The sequence below is a fragment of the Orbicella franksi genome, chromosome 4 (genome assembly GCF_964199315.1).
Source record: "Orbicella franksi chromosome 4, jaOrbFran1.1, whole genome shotgun sequence".
Taxonomy (NCBI): Eukaryota; Metazoa; Cnidaria; class Anthozoa; order Scleractinia; family Merulinidae; genus Orbicella; species Orbicella franksi.
Window position 1 is genome coordinate 19,210,263 of NC_138148.1, and position 19,872 is coordinate 19,230,134.

Sequence of the window (19,872 nt, forward strand, 5' to 3'; positions counted from 1 at the left end):
TTAAACACTTATTTCGGTGCTTTCCACGGTCTGTGCAGGACGAAGTCAGCGGGGCTTAACTGATCAAATTTGGTTTGTCAAAAGAGCAGGGAAAAAATTTATTTCTATCCGACATTTTGAGTTTAAACTCAATGCATGCATGCATGCATAATACGATAAATGAATTTCGCTTCCATAAGCTTAGCTTTCAAGCAATAGTTTTCATTTAGCAAAATGGAAAGAGAAACTCGGACTTCATAGCCTTCAGCAAAAGTAAATAAATTCTAAATTTTGGAAGCAGCGTTTCTGTTACTAACCTTTATTCCATCCACAAAACTTTGGAAAGTTATTGCTAAACACTACGTTGAATCGCTTCGCCAAGCACATGAAGTTTGAACTACTTGCACACTTTTTGTACAGCCTTTTACTTTCGTGATGACCGATTCCACTGCATTTCCTCGTCAGAATACTTTTGAGTTAATTAATATGCTTTTTGCCTTTCACCGATAACCTATTCCTTTCCTTTCTTAAACTAAGCGTGAAATGTTTTCATCGCTTTGCTCTGCGGATTTCGTGTCCGGCGCGGAGTCTGTGTTTTCATTCTTTCAGTCGCTGTGATTGGTTCGTCGCGTCATCTCATGAATTTGATGAGAATAAGCAACTTGATCACGAAGGTACAATAAATTTTCCTCACATGACCAGACTTTTTCCATAGTTATTTCGTAAAAGCGATAGACAACTCTTTCTATGGGTTTACCGGCGCAATAAACCACTTGGGATGTTGGGAGAACACGAGAAAAGCTTGTAAATTACTCGCCCAACGGCTCGTGATTTACAAGCTTTTCTCGTGTTCTCCCAACATCCTGCGTGGTTTATTGCGCCAGTAAACCCATAGAAAGAGTGATCTATTGCTCAAAAATTAATTTTAGTGAATGATGGCTAAGTACTGTTATCAAGGTTTGAAACTAAATTCCTTCAGTTGGGTACTTCATAAAATCCTTTCAACCCCGTCTTAACTAAAATCTCTAAAAAAGATGGCACATATTGAATCATCATTTTTGTGTGTGAGAATAATATTCCCAAAATTTCATTTGCTCTCCTTTACCGCACGTTAACTGTCTCCAAACCCCTACAGTACAGTCTATACATACTTTTTACAATTGCAGCCGTGTCTACTGCTTGATTATGATATTAAAAAAAAAAAAAAACGGTCAGAACTTGACACTTTTGAGTAGTCGCAGAGCGGATGGTAAAACAGTACGACGTTAAATGGACAGAGGAATAAAATTATGTATGGACAAATTACTTCAAATGATCCAAATTACATTTGGTTAACTGTGTGCTGATCACTAATTAATACATACAGCTGCTATGTCGCCCGTGCTTGGCCGTGCTTGAAATCAAATGGTTTAAGATTCGTGATTTCCTCTATACAGAAAACTACGGAATGAAATGACTGAATGAAAAAAAAAACTTCTTCCTCCCTGACTGCCAAAAATATGTATGTAACTGCATAAAACAATCTAACTGACTGGAGAAACAAGATCAAGTTTGTGTATCGCTATAACAACACGTGAACTCCACGTCTACGAAACAACACATCCAGATGAATTGTTAGCCGGTTTAACAGGGCTGGTATCTTCAGGCTCGGACACAGGTTTCACATCCCCTGACTGACCAGCCTGGGGTGCCTGTGGAAACAGTTGATAAGGAGCAATAATCACTCTTTGGTCTTTACCAGTTCTCTGTTACACCCGATTTCAGGGCTATTTTGTAGTCACATGTTTACTACATTTTTCGCTTTACATCTAGTCTTAGATTAAACTGTAAGGTCGTAATATAAATGGGCGGGAAAAAAAAGGCATTCGGTTCATAAATTACGGGAAGCACATTGCACTTCTCATTCAACTACTGACAAGAGGTATTAAAAGAAAATTCCAGGAAAAAAAAACAATTGCTGTTAGTGAGGCCAAAGATTTGGCGAAGAAGTAAACTTTGCAGGCTAATAAACCATTAGACTAAGAGATGGTGATTTCGGCGAGGCGATGGCTGATGAGGTCGAAGAGAAAATGTTCCATTTTGCAGCCATTTTCGCACGCTCGTCAGTTCATTCAACTATTTTTACATTTTAATTTTAAGCCGTGTTCCGGTGAATTTCCTTCATTAAGTCTTGTAGGGAATTGAATTATCCAATAACATTTACAACTTTTCCTCCGAAACTTCGCAAACTGAAGAGACAACGGCGCCACTTTGTAGACGACCTCCAGCCACTACACCAAATGATTGACAGTGTACGATAGCTCAGCCAACCAGACTGCCGCATTACGTTGATATTAGTAGAATTTTATTAACCACAACTGCAGTAAACCTGACTTTACCTTTGGCGGGTTAGCCTTTGAAGCATCAAATCCAGCGTAAGTATCCGCTGACCACATGGCGTGAGGAGCCGGCATTGAAAATTCCTGCGGACTTGCTAGGCCATGGGTGGCCTTAAGTTCGAGCTCAGGGGGTTCCGCAGGGATCTTATGGAAGTAACTGGACAGAGAAAAAAACACAAGTTAGTCTACAAGATTAGAAAAAGAGACTAAAAAAGTGTTGCCATTTAAAAGTTAGACTACCAAGCTATCTTTTCTGTAAAGAAATAATTAATAGGGCGACTTTTCTACAACTTGAAAAAGCAAGAGCAAGACAACTTGAGTAATTATGTTAGTGGTCCTTTCGCACACAAAATATCAATTGCCAGTACTAGCTCACGTATCACGCATCGGGTGTCGCGTACTAGATCACGTATCTTAACGCCAAGTAACAGTAAACAAAAATGTCAAGAATGTTCAAGGAAAATCCAGACGTTTGGGCTTAGTCCGACAAAACTATTCTCCTCGGATACACGGAAGAAGGGCAAAGCCAGAATCGTCTGGATCTTTTGTGAAGATATTTGACATTGTTCATTAATGATTACCATTAACGAGATTTGTGCAGAGATTATATACCATCAGGAATATCTCTCCGTCTTGTAAAGCAAAAGTAATGAAATATTAACATAACTGAACAAACAAAAAGTCTTTCCTCGCGCGTTTGATCTTCTCCAAAGAAACACGAATCTTGAGATTGAACCCAAAACATTCATATCGGTGACGTAACTCTTAAGAAATTTGTTGCATGGCTCTGATTGGTTATTTGCTTCGCGCGAAAATTCGTGCGCTTGCAGCAGCCAATCACAGACACGCAGGGCTCTCAGCAGAGCATCGTCATCTCTGGACACAGACTCACAGACACACAGACTCTTTCAGGCCCGAATTTTAGACTTCTGTCTTGTGGGTAGGCTCGATTACCAGCCGCTGTACGAGAAAGGAGCCCATAATAGACCAATTTCGATATATTAAAATTCAGCCTAACAAAATAGACCTCAGCATGAGGCTCTGGGGAATAAACCCCACAAACTCTGCAGTTACTGAGGTCTATTGTTTTAGGCTGAATTTTAGGGTGCGTTCCTTTGGGGCGATCTGGATCAGGATCAGCGAGTCAAGATCTGTCTAGACCATGATGCATCAAAGGAACCGATGAATCCATGACCAGAGTGGATTCATCGGTTCCTTTGATGCACCATAATCCAGACAGATCTTGGATCACTGATCCTGATCCAGATCACCCCAAAGGAACGCACCCTTAATATATCGAAATTGGTCTATTGCAAAGGCTAGCATCTGTAAACTTATGTCCTTACATGAATCCGTTCTCATGGTTAGCTTTCTCCAACTTTTTTTTAATTATAGGTCCAAGTTTTAGAAAGAAAGGGTGCTGCCATGGTCGGGCAGTCGTGCCAGGCCCTCTAGTACTGGAGTACTCCCGGGAAATAGCTTCTGCCTTCTTATACACTGCAAATGAAAGGAAAAAATACAAAAATATGCAAATTACGGCAAAAAAAATCATAATGCAACTAAATTATTCACTCGTTCGATTGTTCCTTCTTTTGTTCGTTCATTTAGTCAATCATTCCGTCCGTCAATCCATCCATCCGCCGGTAAGTCAGTCAGTCAATCAGTCAGGTATTCAGCCAGTCAGTCTGTCAATCAGTCGGTCAGTCAGTCAGTCAGTCAGTCTGTCAGTCAAGTCAATCACTTCATGGGTTTACTTTCTGCACTTAAGTTAATACTCTAATTTCCAGCCTGTGTAATATTAGTAGTGCTTGGCTACATATTGCATTCCATTAGTATATGGTGCATAGCAACTAATATTGCACTACAATTGTGCCAGTCATTCAGTCGGTCTATCTGTTGATCCGTAATTTATCTACACAGTTTGTTAAAGGGTTTCTGATAATAGCCATCAAGATACTGAAATGTTTACATTTATCGCTTTCTTGTAATGCTCGGATTGCTTTTCCACATTGATCCTCATCAAGAAGAGTTTCTCCACAAAAACAATATGCCTACAGCAAACAACATAGACTTCAATTAAAAACACCACGCGTACAATAAAACATGTATGTATACAGTATGAAGCAAAACGTCTTAATGATTTGGCGTGGGGGTAGATTTAGGGGGGTGGATTGAATGGCTAACCACACCCTCCTTGGAGGAGCAAAAACTAAAAAAACGATTGAAAAAAGTTGTGAATATTATGGAAGAAATAAAGGCAAACACTCTAGACAGGTACCCTACCACAATTTCTACTTTGTGCCATTGCTAGTACTTCCCGCGTAACAGTTTTCAATCAGGTTCCATTGATTTTGCAAGATCAAAAACTTTAAAGACATGTATGAAGCTTAACTGGAATTTCCATAGGGGTGGGTGGTATGGATATGTTATGTAACTACACAATAAATCATAAAATAATGATAAGCAGATGCTAATTATAGGACTCACATAGGACTGATAAAATGCAGCCTTCAAGTCCAAGTATTTTTTCCATTTCCCAGCTTTTGCTGGCTCCACTGACTTCAAAGAATCACCTGAATAAAATTACAGCACAAGACATTTAGAAAAACACATATCAAAACTTACAAACATACCAATCCATTTGCAAGCATTTGTCATATTTTTACACCAGGTGACAATTCTGTTTTGTTTTGGTTTTTAAAATACCTATCACCCAGCATGTACCTTCAGTTATCATTGCTTTTAATACATGTACATGTAATAACTTTAAATTTGATCTGGCTATGTCAAGTTCAGTTCACAAACCTACCACAAAAAAGTGACAAATTTAGTGAGACTGCCATCTTTGTTAGCCATATGTGGATTGTCACCAAAGATTGCATTGCGCACAATCATACATGTGACAATAGTCAGAGTGGTTTTCATTTGACTGAATGTTAAAAAGTAATTAAGTTTTCATCAATAATGCAACACAACTGGGTGAAAAATTCTGTGCTACTTTTTCATCCAATGAGAAGTAAAAGCAAAACAAGTTGTGACGCATTCACATAGGTTTTTCCACATTTCGCATTGATAGCTACAGGTGATTTCTTCAAGTTTTGATTGGTTCACTGTATTCTCAGTGTCGTTTTTGATTGCCCAGAGTAATGACTTGGTTTTGGTTTTAAGACACTCACTGAAAATCACTCTGTAGATACAGTTTGTCATATACTATGTACTACTTTAACTACTGTAGTTGTGGTAGCTATATTGTAATGTTCAATAATTTTATTATTGAATTACAAAACATACTTGCAGCAGTAAAGAGTTTTGATGTCTCATAGGTGAGTGCAGAGATCAGTGATGCTTTATGTTTGAGCTCTACTGCTCGAGCCACAGTAACTAAAAAATAGAACAAAGAGATCATCAATTCACAGTTGTAAGCTACTAATAACAATCACCTGATATACAGTTTCTAATCATCATTACTGTTTTTAAAACCAATCAAAACTGATCCTGCCAAGAATGGCTGATTCTTTCAAGTTAGGCACAGTAAAGAGAAGACACTTGAGGTATACCAATTGATGAATGCAAAGTTGGAGTAAAGAAAAGCATTCGGCTTATGATTGAAGATATCAATGTTGTGATTTGGATCAGCTACATGTGCTGTATTAAAAGAATTACTCTGTTTTAACCTTCCTGAGCTTCAGCCACACACTGCATCTGGTATGCCTCCAACACTCGTTGATCAGTATCAGCACCCTTTTCAGCTGATAATTCACCAAGACGGGGCATCAGACTCTCCTTCAAAACAAAATAAACAGAATGAAAATGAAATAAAGATTAAACTAATGTTTATCATTGGTGGAAATTCCATCAAATAAATCATAGTATGACTAAGAATGTTGCCAAGCTTTAACAGCCATGTAACATTATCTGCAAGTTTTTAAGATTCACCAATAAGTCTCAATCATCAATGACACTGGACGTGTGTGTACATGGAGAAAGGCCAGGCAGGGCTGGCAGAGTACATTTTTCTTAGCAGGACAATACTGATCGTCGACCACTGTGCCTTTAAATGCCGCAATTTATCTTCATTGAACCCTGGGACACATTGTTTGAAAGTATTGGCTCCTGTGGGCCCTTAGACTACGAGTAGTCCCTCTTTCGCTTAGTCCGTCGTGCGTGACGCTAAAGAAAACCGCTAGAAAAAAATGGCCGCGCGAAATCTTGGAGGCGAGGAGCGTGCGAAACGAGGGACTACCGCCTAAGCCCAAGAGTTTGAATTACTGTATGCGTTGCTCTCACAATGCAAAAATATGATTGGCTCATGTTAGTAGCCTTGATAACGTGTTGTCAACATTCAAGATACGTGTGATGTCTTGTAGGAATGTTTTGGAACCAGAGCAAATCGAAGCGGTACCAGAGCAAATCGAAGAATCGCACTTTACAAGCCGTGATGTTCTTGCGAATGTGGCAACAGGCTTTGAAAAGATTTAAATTTATTCAGTGTTTTGTTTGGCAAAGCTTTCCGCCTCCAACGCGACTGCGAGCGTGTTAGTGATTTCGCCACTCAACAGCATCGTCCAAGTCAGTGAATATAAGTTCACTAAGCTTGGCCTTTCTGCCGTCCTTTTGAAAGATTGAACCGGACTTTCACTTGAAACCGGACATTCACCTTAAACTTTCCGCTGTTATCGGCAAACATTTCACCGCAGTTGGATGATTTCCTATGTCAAATACATAATGTAAATTCTCGGTTGAAACTCTGCATTTGAAATTTTCGCAATAACTTTTAGATTTACACCTACAGACGTAGCAAAAATCGTTACAAGATGCCTCATTCGCCGTCTTCTTTTTAAAACCTCTTTGGCCGTTTCGCTGAACGAACACTGAACGAAGATATACTTCTCATGGCATATGTTTTTGCCTGGCTACTTGAAGAGTAGAGTTGAGCATTTTTATTCAGGATATCTCCTGGGGTTATTGACGACAGGCGATAATGAGAGGACGTCAAGATGGGAGATCCTACACCGAAAAATCACTCGGCCGCGAAAGGGCAAACTCTTGGGCTTAGGAGGTAGTCCCTCCTTTCGCGCGCTCCTGGTCCCCAGGATTTCGCGCAGCCATTTTTTTCTCGCGGTTTTCTTTCGCGTCACGCACGACGGACTAAGCGAAGGAGGGACTACACGTAGTCTAGTGGGCCCTTCAATTACCCACTGGATAAAAAAAAATGATGAAGATTTTAATTTTTTGTGTAGAAAAGTGTACATAATTGTTACAACTTTTCTATGGAGTTTGAGACTAATCAGAGTTCTGGTTGTGCTTTGACCAACTAGGCACAGAGGAATTTATTCAATGAACAAGTTTCAAGGACATTTTTGGTGTATTGTCATTACTGCAATCCAAACTGCTAAACTGTGGTTAATACCTGTATATTAAATATTTATAAGTTCACTTTTCATAAATTAATTAATAATTTATGGTGATCTAGGAGATTTAATTTATTTAATACCTTGACAAATTTGAAAATCCCTGCAGCAGTTCTTAAGCTGGTGTGGACTTCCTTAGCTTCATCCATGCTAACCCTGGGGAAGATATAGAGTAATGTGAGAGGTAACTACCTACATAAACATTTCTTTTTTCAGCTTCTTGCCCACTTTGGATATTAAGTTGATAATTTCCAAACTGTACATGGTTGTGTGTACTGTACACGATGCGGTTCAAACATACTATCTAGTCAGTTACTTTAATTTTGTCTGTTAGTTGTTTTTTTTTTTTTAGTTCTCTCTGCCTCACACTTATACCAAAAATGATATCCATAAAGAGTGGGAAGTAAACTGGATTGAAAAGTAACCACAAAATATCACTTTTATGGAGAGTTCATCAAGATAAATGCATCAGATACTGAATAATTTTTTCACCCTACTAGTGTGGAAAAATAATACTTTTTATTGTGACTATTGTTTGAATTTTATATTAACTATATATCCCAAGCATTCTTGACTGAATACTGTTGAAATGTAATGGCAGCATTTTATTATTGTTTTAAATTAAGGGACATTTATACTTTCTATTCATGTAGTTCAGCAGTTTCAAACAGGTGCCACATTTTTAAAACATGCCTTATTCAAAGTAGAGCTATTTTCACGTTTGGTTCAAAACTCAATTTAACAGGTAGAAAATCTTCTTTTAACCATTGAAGGAACAACATTAAATTATAATTGCAACACGGCTAAACAAACTGCTATGATATATCTATAGCTGAAAAAAAGAATTGGGACTTTTGAGTGAATATTATTTTTTTTAGAGCGCTGGCAATATGTGCTATTTTTCCAGTTTCGGCAGGCATGCAGCTTGTATCAAGCAGACTGAACTTCAATCAATCCTAGAAAACCTCAATTAGAATTTTTAATCAAATAAAACTCATTTTAGTTATTGACTAGGCAAGGGCTTCAAAATCCCAGCTTAAGAGTAAAATCAAATTTTCGAAGTAAAATCAGTGGTCAGTTTTTACAGATACAGCCTCTTAAAATGGCATCTGGTAAACCACAACACTTACTCTCCTTTCGCTGCCAGTTTAGCAGCATACTTTGTATACCAGATAGCAACATTCATACAGATGGATGTGAGCTCAAACACACCATCAGCGGCACACCTGGAAAATAAAGTAACGATAGAGACAAACATGAGAAGGTGTCACGCAAGAGTCAAGATCTTTTCTTTTTATCACTCACCCACTCTGCACTATAATCCTTGTCATTCTTGCTGGGACATTATCAAGTTGTCATTAATTAAACCTTACACGTAATGTTTGGACAAGGTTGTTTACTTGCTTTTCCTTATAATATAACCAAAAATGCTTTTGTTTGGTTAGTTATTGCAACATCAGTTTCAGAAAGGTCTTGAAGGTCTTAATTATCGACCAGTTTCAGTCATTCCAGTAATTGCTAAGGTATTCAAGAGGATCGTGTATGACCAGCTATATAGCTTTCTAACTAAAGAGGACGTAAAGAGGACGTAATTTCTAAACAACAGTCGGGCTTTCGCTCATTGCATTCAACTGTTACTGCTCTATTAGAAGCTACCGATAGTTGGGCGTTTAAAATCGATCGCGGAAATGTTAATGCTGTAGTTTTTCTCGATTTAAAAAAAGCGTTCGACACTGTTGATCATGAAATTCTTTTAACTAACATGAACCTTTACGGAGTTCAAGGAAGAGCTCTTGACTGGTTCAACTCATATTTAACTAGCCATACACAACGATGTCTTGTTATTGGTTCTCTTTCCAAACCTGTTTGCTAAAATGTGGGGTACCTCAAGGAACAATCCTCAGTCCCCTATTATTTCTTATTTACATTAACGACTTGCCCAACTGCTTATCATCATGTCAGCCTAGGATGTATGCTAATGACACCCACATCACATATGCAGGAGCTGATCTGAGCTCTATACAGTCTAATCTAAATCACGATCAAAGTAATTTAAACAAATGGCTTACTTCTAACAAACTTACTTTAAACATGACTAAAACTGAATTTATGTTGATTGGTTCCAGACAAAGATTGAGTACCCTTCCAGATACACTTGAGCTCTCAATTAATAATGTTCCAATAAATCATGTCTCCTCAGTCAAATCGCTCGGTGTGTTGATCGACGAAAACCTAACTTGGCAAACCCATATTGATAAATTGTCTAAAAAGATTGCATCTGGGATTGGTGCCATAAAACGAGTTAGGCCTTTTGTTCCACCAGCTACACTGCTTTATATATACAGCGCTCTAATTCAACCTCATTTTGACTACTGCAATCTTGTCTGGGGTAATTGCGGTAAAACTTTGTCGGACAGGCTACAAAAGCTTCAGAACCGCGCCGCTCGCATGTTAACTTCCTCTAGTTATGATACTGATGCCAAAGGTCTCATACGACAACTGGGTTGGAAAGATTTGTGTACCCAGCATCAAATTCAGAAAGCCTTAATGGTACATAAATCTTTAAATGGCTTGGTTCCTGAATATGTTGTTGGCATCCTCGTCTCCGAGAGGCGATGGTCAGTGCATCAGTGTCGACAGGCTCTTGAGTGACTCAAAAGCCAGATTCTTGAGTGGCAGTCTTTGTTGCAGCTGGTACAGATGTAGTTGGTGGCCTCACGAACTGATACTTGTCGTTCCTTTCTCGCCGCCCGCTTGATTGTCGCCTCGGCCCTGGCCTTCGTCTCGGCCCTGAGTGCCCCCTCCTTCACACTGTGACGCCAGGCGGCGCGGTCTTGCACGAGGACCTCCCAGGTATTGGGATTGAATTCAGCGAGTCGCAGGTCACGCTTGCAAACATCCTTAAAGCGAAGGAGTGGTCGGCCCACATGTCGGGCGCCCTCCCACAGTTCCCCGTAGAGGACTTGCCTTGGCAAGCAATCGGGTTCGATACGGTGAACATGACTGAGCCACTGTAGGCATCTTTGGATGAGTAGTGTAGGGATGCTTTGCATGTCAGCTCATTGAAGAACATTGGTGTTGGAGACTCTGTCCTGCCATTTGATCTAAAGGAGACGCCGAAGGCAGCGTAGGTGGAACCCGTTGAGCCACTTCTCTTGTCTGGCGTATGTGGGCCACAACTCACTTTCGTAAAGGAGAATGGAAAGGACACAAGATCGGTAGACTTGCAGCTTGGTCCTCTCGCTCAACAGGTCGTTAATCCACACTCTCTTGTTGAGTTTGGCCATAACGCCGGCTGCCTTGGCAATCCTTGAACTGATCTCGACATCTAGTGACGCCTTGCTTGACACTGTTGACCCTAGGTAAGTGAAAGAGTCCACGACCTCCAGTTCAGTGTTGTTGATGGTAATGACAGGAGGTGTCTCTGCATCTTGGGCTAGGATGTTTGTCTTCTTTAGACTGATGGTAAGGCCGAACTCCTTGCAGGCATGAGACAGCTTATCAACCAAGCGTTGAAGGCCTGCCTCGCTGTGGGATGCCAGGGCAGCATCATCCACGAACAACAGCTCGCGTATGAGCACTTTAAGAGTCTTGGTTTTGGCGCAGAGCCTGGCAATGTTGAAAAGCTTGCCATCTGACCTCGTCCGAATGTATACACCCTCCGAGCAATCGGCAAAGGCGTAGTGGAGTAACATCGAAAAGAAAATCCCGAACAGGGTTGGCGCCAAAACGCAGCCCTGCTTTACTCCACTGCTGACTGGGAAGGCATCCGAGGTGGCTCCATCAAAGCAGATGGTGCTCTGCATGTCCTTGTGGAAGGCGGTGATGAGGGCGAGGAGTTTTGGTGGGCAGCCGATCTTCTGAAGGATTTGGAAGAGCCCACTACGACTGACCAGGTCAAAGGCTTTTGTCAGGTCCACAAAAGCGAGGAACAATGGCTGCTGCTGCTCACGACACTTCTCCTGCAGCTGGCGGAGGGAGAAGATCCTATCGAATACCTATCGTCTAAATTTCTAAAACGTAGTGGAATGCACTATTCTTTAAGGGATTCCGAAAACAAACTGGTTGTACCTCATCCACGAACTAACTATATGAAAAATAGCTTTAGTTACAGTGGTGCAACTCTCTGGAACAGCCTACCCTGCAATCTCAGGATGATAAAATCCTTTAATCAATTTAAAAGCAAAGTTAGACACGGCATTCATGGAAAACAGGATTAGTTTAATATTTAAATTAGGATTTACTACTTCAATTTTTATTAATTAGTATTTAGCATGGACTGTTTATTAGTAGTTTATTAGTATTAATTTCTTTTTTAATTTTTTTATATATAACTTTAAATATTAGTATTACCTGAGGATTTTTAACCGTGTATAAAGAAATGTTAAATAAATAAATAAATAAATAAATAAAATAAAGGAAATACGTCAAGCTGAGGAATTCTGACTTGTCAATAAATATCGTTCAACTTCTTCAGTGCTGTACAAGGTTGTCGCTAAGCGCCAGCTGCCAGTGCAGTTCACCGGCAGAGAAAAAGTTGATCGCCAGCTGGATTTTGGCCCGCGTTTACTTGATAAAGGACAACTTTAACGGTTTTAAGGCTACCTACAGGCAATCATTTGATATCTGAACCATATCGAACCATCTAGATGAAAAGTTTGGAATAAATTCCTGACAACAACAAGTAAAGTAGCTGAAATAAATTCTTGTTTTAAGCACTTGTTTAGTGTGTTCTCTTTCTGTATACTGCATCCACCATCTCTGCCATCTCAGTTGTTAATATGAAGCTTGTTGCCCCTGACCTTCAAGGAGTTGGGAAAGATTGAGGACAAAAATTTTGTTCCACGTCTCTTGCCAAAGAATGGTGACTGGCTTATCAAAAACTAAGCCAGGAGACTATTTTCTTAGCTATAACCATTATTGTATAAATTTTTGGCCAGGTTGAAGAGCTGAACTTGTTAAGTTTCTGACCTACATGTAACACCAAGAATTGTATATGTTTTGCTAATTTATTTTTAACTAATGATATAGGAGAATCTTTGTTTACAATATTTGCCTCATTACCATAAGCGATACAGTTTCTGATGGAGCTACAAGGATATTAATATTGAATATTGAAAGGGCACAGCACAATTAACTGTCCCAAGGAATTCGAGCGTGATGTATTGAATACTTTTCATGCGACGAGGGTTTAAAGGCTCAAAATTTTACAAAGAATGTATGAGCTCATTAGCACTTTTGCCACACAGAAATTTTGATGTTTTTGAAAGCCAATTTCTCCTCGAATATTACACCCAAAGAGCCAAAAATTTCACCACTTGCTAAGTTTCACAAGCTCTTTAAGTTTTTCTTTAAGTTTTTCTAGCATGATGCCTTCTATGCGCAAAGTCGTATGTTAATGAGGAAAAATGTAAACAATGACGTCAGTAAAGATTCGCCTATACATGTAACTAGACAAACTTACGTTGGCGTATTACCACAAATAGAGTTAGTCCACTTGAACATGACTAGCTTGCGAAGCTTGCTGTCACCTGACCCAGCAGCAGGATCATTAACGAGGCCATGAAGAAGCGACCAATAGAGCTCAGCTGTCTGCTGGATTGATTTTGGGTCATTTGCAGGATCTGTTAAAGAATTTAGCAACTTTGATCTTGCAAGCTTCAATTCCCTGTAAAATAAATAAATTTATAATGAAAATATGTTAGGAAATTTTACTCCAGTCATAGAACAGTGCAACATGTTCTGATAATGTAGAATGCACTAGAACCCTCAATACTGGCAGTTTATAGGGCTAAGGCTATAGTTAGGGTTCAACGTTGATGGTTGGTGGTTAACAGTTAGTGTTTTTGTGTAACATTCCAGAATCCAGGTTTCAATACAAGCAACAAACTACACTGGTACTTTAGATCTAGTCATAACAATTATGGTTACTTCTAGTACAACAGCAGTGTAATGGCACAAAAATAACTCTAAAGGACTTCATTATAATTTTTCTCTCATAAATTACCTCATCTAGATGTGATATTAAATAATTTGAGGGAATGGCCTCATTACCCAGTACAAGCAATTCTGCTAGCTGTAGATGTGATTTGTCATCTGGGAGAATGACTAATCACTTATCATAATTACATGTATGGGTGATTTGTAACTATTACAGCACAGTGTGAAATTATATGTGGAAATCTGAATGCTACCATGTCATAAGGGGAAACTATCTGCAATCAAATGCGAGATAAATAGACCACAAAATGTGCAGGTAATCAACTGAGTGGTGTCATCTCAGTATACTGCTCAGCTAGATGTACATTGTATCTAGAGTCATAGACTAACTATAAGAGTTAGTATGGGAACAAGTACACAGCAGGAACTGAATCTTAATTGTAAGCATTCCCTGTTAGTTACTTCTGAGAAGTATGTTTTCATCCAACTGATTGCATGCAGCCATAATAATTTTTCATTGAAGTCAAACTAAAGTGCAAAATAGATGCATGCAGGCCATCCGAATTATATTTTGTGCAGTTCCAGAAAATATCCACACCCACCCCAAGGAAAGTTAACAGGAATTCTAAGGGGGAAGGGGGTTTCAAAAGCCAAATTTCTTTAAAGAAAGCATGAAGCTATACCAGAATTTCCAGTGGGGGGAAGGGGGTTCAAACTAGAAAACCTTGCATGGGAGGAGCATGGATGTTTTCTGGAACAACACATTTCAAAACTGTTTGAATTTACTTGAAGACCACCATTCTCTTGTGTGCTATTACTTCACAAGAGTAAATGCAAATCATTGATGTTTCCTTCCTTTTTTGAGTGAGTCTTAACACTTGTTCATGAGGTTTGTAATGTTCTTGTTCCAAGAATACGATGGATCGGATAAACACAGCTTTAGTAAACAAGATCTTAGTTTTTGCAAAATAATTTATGAGCTAAATTTTAAACTTACTGTAACAACATTAATTTCACACATACTTCAACTCAATTCATAACTTCAACCCACAGCTACAGGTAATATACGAAGTTGACACATTGCTTTCTTAACATTGATCTATTTTTCTTTAGGCTTTTTTTAGCTTTTGATAATTTTCTTTTTCTTTTCGCTAATGTTCTCCTTCACATCGATCGTTTTTCGTGTGAAGTGTTAATTTAAAAGCTTACATCAATAAGCTGAAGTATATAAACGTACTTCCAACATTTCTGAAGGACCTAAGACAAACAAGACAAAAATGGAGACTTACGATAACATTTTAGATGAAGAAGAAGTGGTTGCCACATTTCGAATTGACTCAAAAGTAACGGGAGCTGATGCCTTGATGGGATTTCTGTGAAACCAGTGCGCCATTTTGTTGTTTCTATTTTTAACTGCTAAGGTAATGGCTATTTTGCGACTTTGAGACCTATTTTGCAGACTTATGTTTTGCTGTTATCCGCTGACAAATTTCCGGAAACCACCAGAGCCAGTAAATCAATCGGATATTTTCGGAAGCAAACGGGATGTTTTGATTGGTACCGAACTTTTTCTGTAGTTGTCGGCCTTGGTCGTTTTATATATTAGCGGATCTCTCGGGGACGAGAATGTCAGCGGACAAACGTTTGGAGTATGATCAGTTACGCTTTCATGAAGGAGAAAACGCGGGAAGAAACAAAGTGTCATTCTTCCGGGCGATTCACGCTCAAATCTCGAGCGAAATGTCCGTGGAAGCGAGAATTTTGGATTCCTTGAGGCCCATATTCCCACAGTTAAATGACCATGTTTTGTCGACGTGCATCAGGAACGTGCAAGAAACGGTGGGAAGTGACCCAGCGACTATCATTCCAGGATGTATCGATATGCTCTTGACTGGAACTTTCAGTGAAATAAACCTACCGGAGGAGAGATCCCTGGCTGCGACGACCCCTTTGCGAGAAGAAGTACCTGTAGTAAAAACACACTTTGTAAACGACGATGATGATGTTGTTTTTATTTCTGCTAACCGTGGCGGGACAATCGTCGAGACTCCCACAGTGATCATAGATGACACCGAAAGCCCGTCCAACGCCAGGAGAACAGTTACAAACCCGAGAAGAAATTTGCCGTTTGAAAGAAACACACCTTCCACGACAACAACATCCCCTCCTTCGTCTGATACGGTTGAGTATTTGCAAGATCCAGTCGAAGTTCAAACTGTTTCTGTTGCAGCAGACCCGATGAAAGAGGCCTTGGAAAACCTTCACTCTTTATTCCCTGATGTAGACGACGATTATCTTCAGAGTCTTCTTGACAAGTGGTCTCATATCCCGCCCTGTCAGGCCATCAACAATGTTTGTAATGAGCTGTTGGAGAAAAAAGATTACCCCAGAAAAGCATCTACTTTGACCACCCCATCAGCAACAACCGCGAGCCCAGGCGGACCCCAAAAGGAAAAGGACTATATGAAAGACTTTTCTAGTTTTGTATCATGGAAGTATAGAGAACAGTGCTATCAGTTGCTTCAAAATGAATTCCGACTTATTTCTGTTAAATACATTAAGATAGCTCTTTCTAAGTTCAGAAATCACTACGCACCAACCAGGAGGTACTTGCAAGAACAGCTTCGTGTATCTAAGGCCTCATGTACAACTACTACTTCCACAACCACTTCTGCACCTCAAGACTCAAGTTTATTTCCATCATCAGTAGCAGTAACCAACTCAAATAAAGATGATCTTGGCGTCGATAAGCCTGCCCCAATACCACTCCTAAAGTGTGGGCGTTCACCAGTGCACAAAGATATGTTTCACTCAGCTCTTCTTGATGAGGAACTTCGCAGGGAGGTAGAATTTGTGAAAAAATATGAGCTCTCGAAATCAGAGGAGAGAGACAGAATATTTGCATTGACCTTGAATGATAAACAATATGAAGAAGAAGGCCAAAAGATCGAGTGTGGTTGTTGCTATGGAGATGCTGCTTTTGAAGACATGGTTCAATGCCTAGAGGGTCATTTATTTTGTGCAAGTTGTTTGATGAACTATGCAAAGGAGGCTGCCTTTGGTCAGGGCAAAGCAGCTCTTGTCTGTATGAGTGATGGTTGTGATGGAACATTTCCAATGAGTCAGCTACGTAAAGCCTTACCCACCAACATCTTGGAAAAATATGAAGATCGTGTACAGGAAGAATCCCTATCTCTGGCCCAAATGGACGATTTTGTGCAATGCCCTTCTTGTGATTTTGCTGCGATATTGCCACCGGAAGATAAAGTTTTCAAATGCCAGAATCCCACTTGTGCAAAAGAAACTTGTCGCTACTGCAAAGAAGAATGGTCGGAACATTTTGGCTTGAAATGCAGTGAGGTTGAAAAGTCAGCACAGAAAGACGTCAGGCTCTCTTATGAAGAAAAGATGACAATGGCAAAAATACGGAAATGCCCCAAGTGTGGATGCGAATTTACAAAGTCAGATGGCTGCAACAAAATGACTTGTCGCTGTGGAGCAACCATGTGTTATGTTTGTCGCAAGCCAAATATTGGCTACAATCACTTCTGTCAGCACCCCAAGGATCCCGGAAAATCATGCAGCAGATGTGCAAGTTGTTCTCTCTGGACTGATCCTTCAGAGGATGATAACCGTGCTGTCCAGGAATTAGAGAAGGAAGCCACAGAGGCAAAGAGGAAGCTGGAAGCAGAAATGGTAGAATCAGAAGACAACCCTGCTAAAAAGGTGAAGATAGGCTGAGAAGTATAATTATGCATTGACCAGCATGTAAAGAAAAACATATCTGATAGCACAGGGCTTGCGGACTTTGCAGTTGAGCTAGTCAATTATATCCTCTGCCTGCTGGACAGGCAGGGGAAGTTGTTTAGGAAGTTTATTGAGGAAATTTAAATTGCCGAAGTTCAGTACCACAAGAGAGAAATTACATGTATTGAGTTACTTTGCTTCTCGATTCATTAGTCATGTTCAAAAGAATTTTTGCCTTTTTCTGACAAATGAGAATGATTTTAAGGCTAGCATGTCAATTACATGTAATGCTGTACTGAATTACAGCTTGCTCAAAGGGTGACCCGAAAATTGTTTTTCTTTGTGCCCTGATGTTATAGACAGAATTTGTATGTACTAGCTGTACTTTGGTGGCCATTGTGGAGAGAGACAATGTGTACTGAATGTACAGTGGAACCTGCAAATTAGCAGAGACACACAGAACACTTGCTAGTGTGTACGTATTGGAGGTGTCTACTTATTTGCGGTTTCATTTTATAGGCAAGAAAAGTTTCTGACTCACCAAAGCTGATTTCCTCTCACTATAGGGTGTCTGCTTAATATGGTTTCACTCTACATGTACAGGTATATAATGTGTACTTGTCTGGATGAAAAACGGGTGTTCATTGTTAAGAGATGGCTATTAGTGGAGGTTTGATTATGATATTTACCTAAGAGATCGCAAAGCCAAGTGAAGACCAATCCACAGCTCTGGGTCTGGGCTTGTTTCTGTGCCATGTACTCTTGAGTCTTCTGGGCAGACAAGTGAGTCTTGTTGTCTGCATGTTCATGTACAGTACCACTCAAAAATAAGCTACATGTACCACTGTTTCAGGAGTTGCCTCTGGTCTTTCTTGAGTTTTTTATTGTTCCTCACACGTGCACTGGTGTTTGTTTGTATTGCACACCCCAGTACTTCCAAGCCCCTTAACGTTTACAAGTTGTTTTAATATCAAAGTAAACAAAAGTACACTGTACATGTGCATATATACATTGTACATTATTTTTCATACATGTACATGTAGAGTTTAATTGCTTTAAAGTAGGGCTCAAAAAAAGTGCCATCCGGTCATCGAGGACAACTAGATTCTCTTGCCAGGCAAGATAATTTGCATGGTCACTTGCCCAATAGGCAAGGGTCCACGCAAGTCATCTGCCAACTAAATTTTAAAAAAAAATAAAAATAAAAGTACACTGTAAGACTTACCCAGGGAAAGCAAAATTTGAGAGCTATAAAATGATTAAAATTTAAGCCATTCTACAAAATCAAAAAGGCTAATCATTCAACCGTGAGTAGTTCTCTAGTGTCAGTACTGTGTTCATTTACTATCAGTAGAAATAAGCAAAAAAATAATTCATAAGAGTTTACTATTTATTATTTGTTTTTGGTTCTCAAAGTGCAGTAGATTTCACAAAGAGAATCTTTCAAGCTTGTAGAAAATTATACAGCAGCTCTATCAATAATTGAAGGCTTTCGTGCAAAAAGGGCGTATGTGGCATTTTGGGCTAATTTTTATTTTTTGTAGGATCGAGCTAATTTTTGGCAGACTAACTTGTTTCATGAAAAGCATCATTGCGTAATTGTTTTTGTTGATTTGCGCTTCATTTTCGAGAAATAACGTATGCAAAAAAACTCAGTTTTCCAAGCGGCATCTTTTGGAGCGAATCCTTCCAAGGTGGATTTTGATGGGGCGCAAACTTAAACGGTTACTTTTAGCAGCTTCGACAGCACGGCTTTTTTTTAAAATAGATATTTTGATTTTTGAAAGAAGTAGAGAAATAGACCACAAAAAAATTGATGGACCTCTTATTGAACCAGTGTCACGACAAAACAAACTCGCAACTGGCCAGTTCAGTGCCTTATTCGCTTGTGCTAACGAAGCAACAGTAAGAGAATTGCGTAATTATATGAATAATAAAACTAGCGGCAAATACCACACTTCGCTGACTTCATCGTTTAGCAAAACAAAGGTTTCTTTTGTTGTTCACTCAACAAAAGATCTCCAAAAGATACCCTTGGAAAACCGAGTTTTTTGCATACGTTATTTCTCGAAAACAAAGTGCAAATCAACGAAAACGATTACGCAACGATGCTTTTCATGTCAAAACAAGTCAGTCTGCCAAAAATTAGCTCAATCCCACAAAAAATAAAAATCGGCCCAAAATGCTACATACCCCCTTTTTGCATGAAAGCCTTCAATTATGCTTTGAAAAAAAGTATGCGAGAGTTGAACCACTTTTAGTTTGATTCAAGTCAAAATTGGCTGCTGTTAAACTTTGATATGAACAATGTAGATTCTAACAAAATATTTTACCAACATCCTTGTATCAAGGCTCTAAAGCTTTACTATTCAGACCTTATTTGCTCAATTATGATAATTTATTCAAATTCCAGGTCC

At 39.4% G+C, this 19,872-nt stretch overlaps 2 protein-coding genes across 2 annotated transcripts; one reads left to right on the top strand and one right to left on the bottom strand.

Moving 5' to 3' along the window:
• Positions 1–282: 282 nt before the first annotated feature.
• LOC145483597 (BRO1 domain-containing protein BROX-like) lies at positions 283–15,101 on the bottom strand. The gene is made up of 11 exons (XM_081462132.1): positions 14,998–15,101; positions 13,233–13,436; positions 8,899–8,994; positions 7,852–7,924; positions 6,032–6,140; positions 5,649–5,738; positions 4,845–4,930; positions 4,327–4,408; positions 3,704–3,854; positions 2,358–2,514; positions 283–1,670 (listed from the first exon to the last, which is right to left on the bottom strand). Exons 1-11 carry the CDS (start codon positions 15,099–15,101, stop codon positions 1,566–1,568), a joined length of 1,257 nt encoding a protein of 418 aa, XP_081318258.1. The 3' UTR covers positions 283–1,565.
• Positions 15,102–15,321: 220 nt separating this feature from the next.
• On the top strand, positions 15,322–19,594 carry LOC145483594 (E3 ubiquitin-protein ligase RNF216-like). Its single transcript, XM_081462130.1, has one exon. It carries the CDS (start codon positions 15,335–15,337, stop codon positions 17,447–17,449), a length of 2,115 nt encoding a protein of 704 aa, XP_081318256.1. The 5' UTR covers positions 15,322–15,334; the 3' UTR covers positions 17,450–19,594.
• Positions 19,595–19,872: the final 278 nt, after the last annotated feature.

Coding starts and splice junctions, on each gene's coding strand:
- LOC145483594 (XM_081462130.1), top strand. CDS start 15,335: ATGTCAGCGGACAAACGTTTGGAGTATGATCAGTTACGCTTTCATGAA.
- LOC145483597 (XM_081462132.1), bottom strand. CDS start 15,101: ATGGCGCACTGGTTTCACAGAAATCCCATCAAGGCATCAGCTCCCGTT. Junction 4,409..4,844: donor CTGCATTTTATCAGTCCTAT/GTGAGTCCTATA, acceptor TGTTTGCTGTAG/GCATATTGTTTTTGTGGAGA. Junction 1,671..2,357: donor CAAAGGCTAACCCGCCAAAG/GTAAAGTCAGGT, acceptor CTGTTTCCACAG/GCACCCCAGGCTGGTCAGTC.